Raw genomic sequence first — 10,592 nt, forward strand, 5'->3', positions numbered from 1 at the left:
ACTCCTTGGCATTGATCAGCTGCCCATCAACGACCTTCTTTGACAAGCCAGTTTGGGAAAGATCCACCCAGGGTGCTCGTAGGCAACCTGGGCCATGACATCCTCAAACCTAGCGGCATAGACGTCAACAACATCGTTGGTGAACTCCTCCTTGGTCTGTTTGAAGAGTTCGTCCTTGCGGACAAGCTCTTCCTCTAACTAACCAAGTGTACCTCCTGTTGAGTGGCCCTATCCTCGAGCCTGGCCATCTTAGCCCGCGAATCTTCCGCCTTCTCCTACAAGTCAACAATCTCAGTTCGAAGAGTCAACATCTTCGAGTGAGCGCTTAAGGTTTTCTAGGACTTCTCAAATAGAAGCTTTTTGGTCTCCTTGTCAGTTTGGCGAAGATTAAACACCTCCAGATACAATGTGGTTTCACGTTGTGTGAGCTTCTTGATCTGGAGGGCATCTTGACTTGCTGCCTCCTTCAGTTTCTGCATCTCAGTCCTTAGTTCATGCACTTGGGTCATGGCAAGACTGGAATCGATGAGGAAGTCCCCAAGGCATTTGGCTACATGCTCTTGCAAGGGGTCTTCGCTTAAGCTCTCCATCCTCTCCCGCTCTTGGAAGGATTGAAGGGCCTGTTGGAGGAAGACAGGCTGGTCAGTAGCAGGAGGCACGCCATGATCACCTCCAGAGGCGCTCTCCCCCCCGCGTTCGTGTACCACAATGTCACGAGGAGAAGAGGCACTTGGAGGGTTTTCCATAAAGGAAGGGGCGCGCTCGTCCGAAGCTGAGTTTGCTGGAGTCACGACATCAATTGTTCTCTTCCTCTTGAAGACGAGGCCTGAACAGGTGTCCTCGTCCTCAGAGGCAGTGGCCTCTACTACCCCTTTCTGCCTATGATCCACAAGGGCTGGAGCAAAAGTGCTTGGGGGCAGAGGTGGCCGTAGGAGGGGCGTTCGCAAAAGCCAAGGCATCAACGACAGATGGGCCAGGCGCAACTTTGCGTTGGAGGGCTACCTCGGCTAGATGCCTCCTCTTTTCAATAGTGAGCACCATGTCTACGTAAGAAAACAACAACACATGAGAATATAAACCAACATAGTGTACAAGTAGAAACAAGTAAAGGTAGAGCAAAGGAAGACAAGTACCAATATAAGACTTGGGAGCCTTGGGGCTGTACTCAAGCTTGATCAGTTCAACGGTGCTGAACACCACTCCCAAACTGGAAAGGAACTCGCACACTTTACGATCGGGCGGAGCCAAGTCCTCAAGGCTTCTTGAGCCCTGGTTTCTCCACCCAGTAGAGTGGGAACCCATCCAGCAGGGTGGGATCGAACTTATTGCACCCTATCTTGAAGAACTTCCCCTTGAAGCCCTTGTAAGACTCCTGGAAGAGAGTTAGGAGAACTCTCCCAACAACTCCATTGAAGCTCATCCACAACTTCTTTCTAGGATTCTTTCGCTTTGAAGAAGTAAAGGAAGATGTCCACTGATGGCGTATGGCCATAGTGGTTGCAGAGGAAGGCAAAGGCCCAACTGTTGGGATGCAGCTGGGCAGGGGCCACATTGACCTCATTCAGAAGTGCACGTTTGAACCCCGTGAATGGAAGGCGAAGCTTGAACCGCTTAAAGGTGGTTGCATACATGAAGAAAAAGGGGTCTTCGGGGTCTGCGTGGTCATCAACGCAAACGGGTTCACCTTCCCTACAAGGCCAAACCTTCACATACATATCGTGCTCCCTCCCAAAGATGCAGTACTTCTCTTCGGACTCGCCTGCTTTGTACGCTTCCATGTCCTTAAAAGAGGTTATTTGATAGGTTTCTGCCATAAGGCTATCGGGAGCCCAACGATAGAGTGACTTGTAGTCAATGGAAGGTGGAGGGTTTGGTGTAGTTTTGGTTTGAGCCATCTTAAAAGAAAAAGCTAAGGAAGAAAAGGAGAAAAAGAAGAAAAAACAAAGGTTTAGAGGAGGAAGATGGTGTGACTCAGGAATCCAGAAAAGCAAAGAGACGCGAAAACGAAGAACGCGAAATGTAAAGTGCAAAAAACATAAACAGTCCCAGAACAGTTATACCATGTTATAAGCATCGAAATCATAAAGCAGGGGCAATAATGAAGTAAAGAGCATACCTTTGAGCAATTTAGGGTTCAAAGATTGAAGTGTTTGAAGAAGAAGAGAGAGCGTTTCGAGAATAAGAAATGTTTGAGAAATGCTAAGTAATGAAACAGTGAAAGAGTGTAGGAGGGTTGAAGGGTTTAAACGTATATGAAGAAGCGCAAGTGGCAACAAGCCTTAGTCGTTGATCTTGCCACGTGTACGCTGATAAAAAAAAGTATGGTGAAACGTCACTTCGGTACATTGTTCACGTCCTATCACCCAATGCCACGTAGGTCGCCACAGATGATCACTTAGCCTCTTCGCTGAAACAAGTTACAACTCGAGCCTAGGGGGTTTGTGTACAGGCCAGATCTCAGACCTCGGCTGAAGAGGTCGACATCAGACCTCGGTGGTCCAACAGTAATAATGGGCCACGTAAGGTGGGCCCCACAAACCATATGAGTTAACATGAGTTGACACTCAGATACGAAAAAGACCTAAGTCACGGGAGGATCATGCATGAGGTGTGTATAGTACATTCGGATATGACACAAACAAGTGTTCCTTGGAGGCACTAAGGCCCGTTAGGGTTATAGGGTTTCCAGGTAAAGACTGCATGCATGACACGTGAATACTTAGGGCACCTACATAATAGATGATGCCGCAGCGCTGGTACATGAGTAGGTACCCTGACGGCTATGCTGTTAGAAAGATTGCACTCCAGAAGAGGCACCTCGGCTGTGCTAAGCCTGTGCGACGTGTCACAGGATGCCTCACCAGTGAACCCTAATTCCACTTAAGGAAAGAACCTTGAGGGATAGGGAAGTTGACCTAATCCAACCTATATAAAGGGTGGTAAGAACCCTAAAAAAGGTGTCGTTTCTAAGACTGAAACTGCTTCACATACTATTGTTTCTAGCCCAATACTGACTTGATCGTCGGAGTGCAATCAACAGGTAGGGCCCCGTCAGTTTCAATGGAGCCACTCTCAGCCACCCAAGGAGAGAGTGTAAACCACCAGGAGATAGGAGGAGTAATGTCTTTAAAGTCAACTGGCGAGAAGAGTCATCACCTTTTTGTTAAATTGAATCATTCTTCTTTATCATGAGTCATGATAATACTTAAATTATCTTATTTATTTTATTTTTTCAAAATATTCCGTTAGTTTTTCCTAAATATGAAAATGGATTATATTTAAATACTTTTTAATATACACAAATATCTTTTTGATTTACATCTAATGCTGTCGTTACCAACTAATTTTAAACATATAATAAATTATTATTTTAGTATTTGAAATACAGTGTTATTAGTTTTAACCTTTTTTTCTAAGATATTTATTTTATATTTTAAAGTCACAAATATATATATATATATATATATATATATATATATATATATATACTTTTAATAGATAAAGAAAAGAGGGTGTAATGCAAACATACTTTAAGGAAAAAGTTAGAATTTATTATTTTGATTAATCATTTATTAGATCTGTATTATTTTTCTTTTCATCATGCAAAGCATAGAAAACACAGTTTATATACCCAAGCCATGTTTTTTAAGTACCCAAAAAGAGCAAGCGTATCTTTTTACAAGATATTCTAAAGACTAAAGTGGTTTGTTAACAAAGAACAATCACACAGTATTTAGGTGACATTGGTTTAGATCATCCATGTAAAATAGTGTGTGGTTCCTTCCTTTTCCTTCAAGATCTTGCATCCTTTGGTGACATAGATTTGCCAACTTTTCAGATGAGACTCTTACTAGGAAGGTTTCATGGATCCAAGTTCCAACCATTGACACATAAATGAAGGTAGAGGTTGGTGAGAGAGAGAAAGAGATAGGAACCAAAAGGCAAAAGCAACAACAGATATAAATAGGGGGGGACCATGTCATAAAGTTGGAGAGAGAAAGCAAAGGCTTACCCCTCTCTGAAAGTAACAGCTTACGTTACTGAACTCTGAGCCAAAACCAAAGCTTACCCTTCAGCCAATTTCCCACTCATAATTATGAGAAAAGTACAAAACTAGCTCCTTCAAGCAAATCTGCTGGACACCACATGCTGAGGTTAAAGCCTTAAAAGGTTAAAGAATCATATCATAGTTAAGAATAAAGGCTTCCCTCATATGCAAGAATCTTTCTTTTGCTACACAGAAAGAAAACAGAAGGAAAAAATAAAAAAACCATTTTCTCTAAACCATAACAAATAGAGGAAATAAAATTGTCAGTTCATTTATTATGACTGATAACCATGAAATGCCACCTTGTGAGAGAGCACAGTGAGTTTTGTTTTTTTTTTCATTTGTTTTCTAGTTTCAATTCTTATCACTACTGCTTTGTCTTGGTTTGAGAAGAGAAAAGCTGACCCCTTGAGAAATGGTTTCCAGGCTTTACTAGACTCACTTCTGAAATGCATGGTTGAAAAAGTTTTGGATTTTGTTCAATTGGGTGGCCTCTGCAACTTCTGAAGGCATGCTAGTTTTTGATTTCTCCCCCCTCTTCCCAACTTTTCTCTCTCCCTCTCTCTGTTTCAAGTATTTTGGTTTTTGGTAAGGAGTCATTGATGTGTACTGTGTTCTTTTTCTGCATGTTGAATTATGTCTAAACTTTTCTCAAGTGGTTATACTTTTTGAGTTTGCGTGAAACAATGATCTTCTTTGAGAATTTACCTTCGGATATACTTGAAACTTAGAGATCATGCATTCAATAGATAGTAAAATTGATTATTTTAATTCAGTAGATTCTTGCATTTTTTTGTCTATTTAAATTAACACACCTTCTTGTAATTGCAGGGCTGAGGCATGTACCCCCGAAGCTTCAATTTTGAGAGAATTTCTATCCTTTTGAGAATATAACCAAAACTCTCTCATTCTGCATGAGTTGTGTCTAATGGCAAATAGACAGCATCCCTCAGTGTTTTTGGTGTTAGTTACTTTTTTGCTTTCTATCTATTACTCAGAGCAATTACAATCTTCTCACTCTCAGACTCTTCTCAGAATTCAGCAGCTATTGAACTTTCCTGCTGCTTTGAGCAGCTGGAGCAACGACACAGATTTTTGCAACACAGATTCAAACTCTTCCCTCTCTGTAGTGTGCTATGAAGACACCATAACACAGCTTCACATAATAGGTGAAAGAAGAGATTCACCTCTCCCTAGAAATTTCTCAATAAATTCCTTTGTCACAACACTAGTAAGGCTTCCCAGTTTGAAAGTCCTCACATTGGTTTCTCTGGGTATTTGGGGTCCTTTGCCTGGTAAGATAGCTCGTTTGTCATCCCTGGAAATAGTTAACATGAGTTCCAATTTTCTCTATGGTCCCATTCCTCAGGAACTTTCTTCACTGACAAAACTCCAAACACTCATATTTGACAACAACATGCTGGCTGAAACATTTCCTCCTTGGCTTGATTCACTTCCAGCCTTAACTGTGCTAAGTTTGAAGAATAATTTGTTCAATGGATCTCTACCGAATTCTCTTGGTAATGTGGAGAATTTGAGAGCTCTTTCACTTTCTCATAATCACTTTTATGGGGTGGTACCTGACTTTAGTCGTTTGACGAATCTTCAAGTGCTTGAATTGGATGATAATGCCTTTGGACCTGAGTTTCCTCAACTTGGTAACAAGTTGGTTACACTAGTTCTAAGACACAATAGGTTCAGAGATGGTATTCCTGCTGAATTGAGCTCATACTATCAGCTTGAACGTTTGGATATATCATCAAATGCATTGGTGGGGCCATTTCAGCCAGGATTGTTGTCACTTCCTTCTATTACTTATCTGAATATTTCTGGTAACAAATTAACTGGGATGCTTTTTGAGAATCTGTCCTGCAATTCAGAGCTTGATGTGGTTGATTTATCCTCAAATCTTTTGACTGGGAGCTTACCTAAATGTTTAGTGTCAAATTCCAGTGATAGGACTTTCCATTATGCTAGAAATTGTCTGGACACTGCGAATCAAAATCAGCAGCCGCAACCTTTTTGCCACACTGAGGCCTTAGCCGTGGGAATATTACCTGAGAGAAAGAAGCACAGAAAAGTATCTAAGGTAGTTCTTTCCCTAGGCATAGTAGGTGGGACTCTTGGAGGAGTAGCACTTGTTTTGCTAATTTTCTTTATTGTTAGAAGAGGAAATGCTAGAACCAAAATGAAGAATCCTCCAACAAGATTAATATCAGAAAATGCTGCTTCTGGTTACACTTCTAAGTTGCTTTCTGATGCAAGTAAATCTCTCTCTCTCTCTCTCTCTCTCTCTCTCTCTCTCTCTCTCTTTATACATTTTTCATCCACATGCAGAAAATTTAGAAAACTCAGATATTTGCTAGTCTAATGTGTAGCCATTTTTATCACTAATAAATAAGAATAAGATTCTTTTGCTGTCATAGAAAAATTAAATACTGAAGTTAGATGATCACTCAAACAAGCTTATCCAAAAAAAAAACAAAGGTCACTAAAACAAGAAGTTAAATTATCGGAGGTACCCATATACAATACCTAAACTGTTACTTAGAGGAAAATTAGTAGGATCTTTCTTTCTTGGAATTATATGTTTGCACTCTCTATCTTTAGTCATCTTCAAGTATTCCCTGTTCTACTTTCCCAACAAGGTCGGCTCCAACATCAGTTCCTTTGTATATATTTCACCACCCATCTGAACAAACAGTGCTACAAAGGAGGCACCAGTTGTTAGGAATCAAGAATAGGAACGGGAAAGAAAAAAAAACTTATTGAATAGGATTAAAAAACAGAATTCTTGCTAAAGCAGTCCTGTACCTTGATTGACAAAAAAATGGTTTTATATATTAAAATCTAGTATTAACATATGTTGGTTAATACATGTTTAAATTTAATAAAAAACATTTTTTTTGCAGCTAAACTAGTGATAACACTAGTTCTTTATCAGTGATGTCCACTTAATTAGAAAATGTTTCTTGAGAGTTTGATATGAAAGAATATACAGTTCTTTGTGTTCCATACTAAGGATAGATTGACAAACATGTATTTTTTCTGTACTTAAAAGGGTATATATCTCAAACAAAGAAGTTGGGAGCAGTTGGCCTACCAACTTATAGAAGTTTCTCATTGGAAGAGATTGAGGCAGCTACAAACTACTTTGACACAGTTTCTTTAATGGGTGAAGATTCCTATGGAAAGGTATGCTACAATGTCTCAAATTATTTTGCATATATAGAAACATTTCCTTTGAACTATATTCATACAAAATCAGTGGTTTTATTTCCTTTCATTGACCGTGGTACACTAGCCAACATCACAAAATAATTTGGCCATGCAGTCATGATTCACTTAACTATGTAGCATGAAGTTGTTAGTTACAATTAAATTGCAACTCTTTAAACATTTATGTGATGAGTGTTTCATTTTGAAATAGTGTGTTTTGATGTATTAGATGTACAGAGGTCAGCTGAAGAATGGTTCGGTCGTTGCTATTCGATGTGTAGAAATGAAAAAGAAATACAGCACTCAAAACTTTGTGAACCACATAGAGCTGATATCAAAACTCAGGCATCGTCACTTAGTCAGTGCTATTGGACACTGCTTTGAATGTTCTTTGGATGATTCGAGTGTCAACAAAGTGTTTCTTGTCTTTGAATACGTACCAAACGGCACGCTCAGGAATTGGATCTGTGGTAATTGCTCAAACAACAGCTTTTTTCTCAGGTTGCAGGTTTTAAAAATTGTATTATTCGACATGACAAAGAAGGATAGGGAAAGTTCGCTAGAGGGGATTCCATTAGTAGTAGTTACAAATTCATTTATCTCTTACCTTAAGTGATCTCTATTGGTAACTTCCTCGAAGTTGAAAATTTGCACTTGAGGTAGACGAAATTGAGTTTAATTTACAAGCAATATTACAGTGAAATGTGAGTCTACTAATAAGATATCATGATATGTATGATTTTTAAAGTAGTTATTTTAGAGGTCAACAAACTTATCTTGCATTACAATCTGTGATTAGATAAGTATAACACTATAAAAACATTTTATATGATCATGACACAGACTATTTACTCATCAATGATATATTCTCTTTGAATAGTAATTTCAGTGTCATGGTGTAATGTAACATTGTGACAGTAATGTCATTTTTGTTAACCTCCATCCTCTTCAGAATTATGGTATTGATGCCTCATAACTTTGGCAGATGAGAATGCAAGAAAATGCTTGAATTGGACCCAACGCATTGGAGCTGCAATTGGAGTGGCAAAGGGAATCCAGTTTTTGCACACAGGGATTGTCCCTGGTGTATATTCCAACGATCTCAAGATAGAAGATGTTTTATTGGATCAGAATCTTGTTGCGAAAATCAGCAGTTATCACCTGCCTTTGTTATCTAACATGGGGAAGGTAAGAAGAAAACAATTTTGACATTTTACAGTTTTTTAATGAGGAAAAATATCATTACTAAGTTTCATCTTTTATCTCCCTTGATGAAAAAAAATGCCTCAGTTGGTACTTAATCACCTTAACTTATTCTTCCAGGTTCGACATGGAAATTCTTCAAGTGGATTAAAACATTCTAGCAACAATAAAAGGTGATGATAGAAAGTTAATCAGGTTGTGTAACATAGAAAAATAGAACTCAATACCATAGATATAATTTGACATGTCTCAGTGTAGAAAAAATACTTTGGATTCTGTTTACACAGATGTGTATGTATATGTAAGTAAGAAAGCTTGGTTTTTAATGATTTCTGCTGTTTCGTAGTGTCAAGCATGGAGATAAGTCTGATATATACGACCTTGGAGTGATACTACTCGAACTCATTCTAGGAAGGCAAATAAGGACAGCGAATGATGCAGACGCTTTTAGGGATCTGGTAAATACAGGGACTCTGACTCATTTCCAATGTGCCATTTTCTTTTTTCTGCTTTCTTTGTCTTTCAATTTTATAATTTGTTAAATTAATAGAGAGTTTTTGTGTGATCCAACTAGAGAACAGTTGATGCTTAAATCAGAGTCTAACTCTTTCATAGGAGTGAAATATCAAAGACTCAATGGCCTGTTTTATTTGATTAATTGTGATAGAAACTAGAGTCTCATTTTCGGGTAAGTATAAATAACTAGTAGTGTTAGACTACAGAAACCAGTAGTTTTCCTCTTTATTAGCTGTGTGATCATCAAATCCATACGTTCATATTGTATAAAATTTGGTTTGAATTCATTATATATATGGACATATTGCCTCACCTTAAGAGATTAGTTCAATTGTTAAATGTCAAAAACTTTTCCACGTACTCCAAGCAGGAAAATATACGATAGGATTAGAAGAAAATATATCCATATATTGTCATGCTAAAGGGTATCAGAATAAATGCCTATATGATTGAGAAATCATTGGAGTCCCAATTATTAATTTCCACTTGACATACAGTTAAGTGTCACAATTCTTTCTTATAAATTGAAAAACTTTAACAGGGGTATAGTAGATATTAGCTGGGATCATAGACATGTAATGTCACACTGTCTCCTAACTTATTAACTTGCAAGATAGTGTTAGTTTTCATAATCCACATTCAATAGAAACCATCTACAATTCTTTGACCCTGCTTCTTTTAATTGCATTATGAGGCAGTTGCAAGCAAGCTTAGGAGCTGATGAAGAGGGTAGGAGGAATGTGGTTGATACAGCAATTCGTAAGGCATGCTTGGATCAATCATTGAAGACAATGATGGAGATATGTGTGAGGTGTCTGGTTAAAGAGGCAGAAGATAGGCCCTCCATAGAAGATGTTTTGTGGAACTTGCAGTTTGCATCTCAAGTGCAGGATGCATGGAGAGGGGATTCACAAAGTAGTGAAGGGTCACCAGGCTCAGAATCTGGAGGACTTCCCTTTCATTAGTTTCAATCCAAAGGTTTCCACTTTTTTTTTGTACATTTCACTATAAGCCTATAAGGTTCATGGTTGCAGATACAGCAGCATCAGAATAGTATAAGTTCTTATATTGTAACTCCTTTGCCCCCAAAATTTGATGAGGAAAAAGAATTTGTAAGGATCTATTATATAATTTCTTACTACAAATACATAGAAGATTTAAAGTTTGGATTAGAAATCACTGGAAAAATATATTCAACTTTCTTTTAGTTCACACTTACACAATTTATGATGTCTTTTGATTTTTATTATATGTGAGTCCTACCATCAAATATCTAGTGGACACTAAGTAAGTAATCCATAAAGCAGGAGCAATGTAAGCCATGACTAAGATTCTATCTGCTGTGGGTGGAATCTGGGTGAACAAGTTTGAATGGAAGCAGCATATCATGCAATGTCTAGAAGCAAAAATCAACAAAAAAAGTTTGGAGATTATTATGCCACGTGCTTGGTTTATGATGAATTGTCGTGGTGGTAGAATAGATGTAGCATACTATCATATGTAGCCTCAGATATTTTAAATTCTGCTCTGCTACATTAAGTCTGCGGCCTATAGTCAGTCTTGGAAGCTTTCGTGATCTCTACACACTCGCTATCTGGAAGTACCA

The 10,592-nt window shown here is 38.5% G+C and overlaps 1 protein-coding gene across 4 annotated transcripts; it reads left to right on the forward strand.

The window, feature by feature from the left end:
• The first annotated feature begins 3,761 nt into the window (after positions 1 to 3,761).
• LOC137813866 (probable inactive leucine-rich repeat receptor-like protein kinase At3g03770) lies at positions 3,762 to 10,162 on the forward strand. 4 transcript variants are annotated; one of them, XM_068616323.1, is made up of 9 exons: positions 3,762 to 4,366; positions 4,475 to 4,636; positions 4,880 to 6,312; positions 7,110 to 7,243; positions 7,497 to 7,737; positions 8,253 to 8,455; positions 8,591 to 8,643; positions 8,817 to 8,928; positions 9,685 to 10,162. In XM_068616323.1, the coding sequence occupies exons 3-9, from the start codon at positions 4,977 to 4,979 to the stop codon at positions 9,949 to 9,951; spliced, it is 2,346 nt and encodes a 781-aa protein (XP_068472424.1). In that variant the 5' UTR covers positions 3,762 to 4,366; positions 4,475 to 4,636; positions 4,880 to 4,976; the 3' UTR covers positions 9,952 to 10,162. The 4 variants fall into 4 exon arrangements, with proteins under 4 accessions (XP_068472424.1, XP_068472428.1, XP_068472425.1 ...); XM_068616324.1 differs by having other exon boundaries at positions 4,125 to 4,366; positions 4,475 to 4,557; XM_068616327.1 differs by lacking the exon at positions 4,475 to 4,636 and having other exon boundaries at positions 4,050 to 4,366.
• Positions 10,163 to 10,592: the final 430 nt, after the last annotated feature.

The sequence above is a fragment of the Phaseolus vulgaris genome, chromosome 1 (genome assembly GCF_000499845.2).
Source record: "Phaseolus vulgaris cultivar G19833 chromosome 1, P. vulgaris v2.0, whole genome shotgun sequence".
NCBI lineage: Eukaryota > Viridiplantae > Streptophyta > Magnoliopsida > Fabales > Fabaceae > Phaseolus > Phaseolus vulgaris.

Excerpts from the sequence above, each read along its gene's own strand:
- LOC137813866 (XM_068616323.1), top strand. The coding sequence starts at position 4,977 with ATGGCAAATAGACAGCATCCCTCAGTGTTTTTGGTGTTAGTTACTTTT. Across the intron at positions 8,456-8,590 it reads TGTTATCTAACATGGGGAAG|GTTCGACATGGAAATTCTTC; the intron begins GTAAGAAGAAAA and ends TTATTCTTCCAG. Across the intron at positions 8,644-8,816 it reads CATTCTAGCAACAATAAAAG|TGTCAAGCATGGAGATAAGT; the intron begins GTGATGATAGAA and ends GCTGTTTCGTAG.